Source organism: Choloepus didactylus, chromosome 18, assembly GCF_015220235.1.
Source record: "Choloepus didactylus isolate mChoDid1 chromosome 18, mChoDid1.pri, whole genome shotgun sequence".
Classification (NCBI taxonomy): Eukaryota; Metazoa; Chordata; class Mammalia; order Pilosa; family Megalonychidae; genus Choloepus; species Choloepus didactylus.
In genome coordinates, this window is record NC_051324.1 from 18806585 (window position 1) to 18808774 (window position 2190).

Here is a 2190-nt window from a genome sequence, read left to right on the forward strand (position 1 = left end):
CAGCAGACACCATCATGTGCCTTGCCATGTGACAAGCTAAGGACTGAAAGTGGTCAGCAGCCAGCCCCAGATTACCACAGTCTTGGGGAAAAATTATCATCTTGATGACGCCTTGATTTGGACATTTTCCCAGCCTGAAAACCAGAAGCTAATATATTCCCATTTTTTAAGCTGGTCCATTTTATGATATTTACCTAAGTTGCCTAGGAAACTTAAACAAATGGTAAAAATTGACATTCAAATAGTGATTTATATGCTTCATAGCACCAGATGACATGTTCCAGTAATGATGTGATAGAGCTGGATAAATATTTCTTTTTATAACCTGTAGATGTGGAAGAAAATACTGAGACTTTCAAACTCCACTCTGCTCATCAGTATCACAGCTGGGACATGAACCTAGGGTTCTTGTGCTGCTGCTCTGCCAAAAGAGCAATAATGCATGCAAAGTGGTCACTTTGTAAGACTGCAGTCTCATCAATCTGTTACAGGATTTTGGGATGGAGGAATTTTCTGGCTGGAAAAATCAAAGCTGCTTACCTGGAAAGGGTGACACTGGAACTGGATTCCTAAGTGCAATCTAATTATAGATTGTAGTGTTTAATGCATGCATGAACTAACATTCATTATGAGGAAATTCTTTTGCTGAAGAGCTTCCCCAAGGCAGCCTTCATGTCCCGGTTTCTCAGACTATAGATGAAAGGATTTAACATTGGGGTCACTACCAAATACATCACAGTTATCACTGCATCCTCCAGGCTGTGACTGGTCAGAGGGCGGAAATACATGCCCATCACTGTCCCATAATACAAAGAAACAACTGTGAGGTGGGAGCCACAGGTGGAGAAGGCTTTGAGCACACCCTTGGTGGATGGAACCAGTAACACAGTGGTGAAGACCCGAACATAGGAGATGATGATGCATATTAATGGCAAGGAAAAAATCCCAACCCCTAGGTACATCATCTTCACATTAAATTGGATGTCAGAACAGGACAACTTGAGCAAAGTGCTAATATCACAGTAGAAGTTGGCCACTTCCTGGTTGCCACAGAAGGACAGACCAGCTGTGAGTAGAGTGTGGGGGAGGGAATTGGCAATTCCAATCATCCAAGACCCAACAATAAGCAGGAAACAAGTCCTTGGGTTCATAATTGTTGTGTAATGAAGAGGGCAGCTGATGGCTACAGCCCGATCATACGCCATCACAGCTAAGATGAAGCTGTCAGTATTAGCCAAGGAAATCATGAAATACATTTGTGTTATGCATCCCCTGAAGGAGATGGCTCTGCTGCCCAAAAGATGGTTTGTGAGCATCTTAGGAACGGTTACAGATGAGAAAAAGATGTCAACGAGGGAGAGGTTGGCAAGGAAAAAGTACATAGGGTTGTGGAGGTGAACATTAGAATGAATGGCCAAGATGATGAGTAGGTTGCCCATCATTGTGGTGGGGTAGATGAAGAGGAAGAGGATGAAGAAGAAATCTTCCTGAGCCTGCTGGCTGCTAACTCCCAGGAGGATGAAACACAAGGTAGAGGACTGGTTTTCCTTCTTCATGGCTTCTTCAACATGAAAGGGGAGGGAAATGCAGAATTATTAGTGAACATACTGTGTGCAATTAGTCCCCTATCCATCACTTTTGACTCCAATAATCAGATCTCTTATTGCTGCATTTCTAAATCCATACAGAGACAATATGTGAGGAAAAAATTTGCCTTGATATGTGGGACTAACTGTCCTTCACCCCTGGACATTCATGTGCAGGAAATACTCGATTTGTACATCAGTGGTGCTCATTACGTGCTACCCCAGCATCACCACCCAAACACCCAGATTTGAATCATTTTAGAAATAATTAACTCTTTGTGCTCCATGTCCTAAACACTTTGTTACACTCATGGAAAAATCATAAATATGTGATAAACACAGTTTATTCATCAATCCATTCAACCTATAAAGAGACAGTCTCTGCTAATAAGTACCTTATAACTTAGTGGATGGCCCTGAATCACAAAGTAATCTTATTATACATGACAAGAAAAGGACAGTACTGAGATTCTTTGACCAAACAATCTTGTGCAAAGGATGTTTTAGTGGAGTTACCAGCCCAGATGATTAGGAACTTGTCCAGTGACCAAACACATATTGAACCAGAGCCCAGGGGGCAACAGGTGTCTACACTATCATTGGG

At 42.1% G+C, this 2190-nt stretch overlaps 1 protein-coding gene across 1 annotated transcript; it reads right to left on the reverse strand.

Moving 5' to 3' along the window:
* Nucleotides 1-626: 626 nt before the first annotated feature.
* On the reverse strand, nt 627-1556 carry LOC119514336 (olfactory receptor 1A1-like). Its single transcript, XM_037810050.1, has one exon. It carries the CDS (start codon nt 1554-1556, stop codon nt 627-629), a length of 930 nt encoding a protein of 309 aa, XP_037665978.1.
* Between the last annotated feature and the right edge of the window lie 634 nt (nt 1557-2190).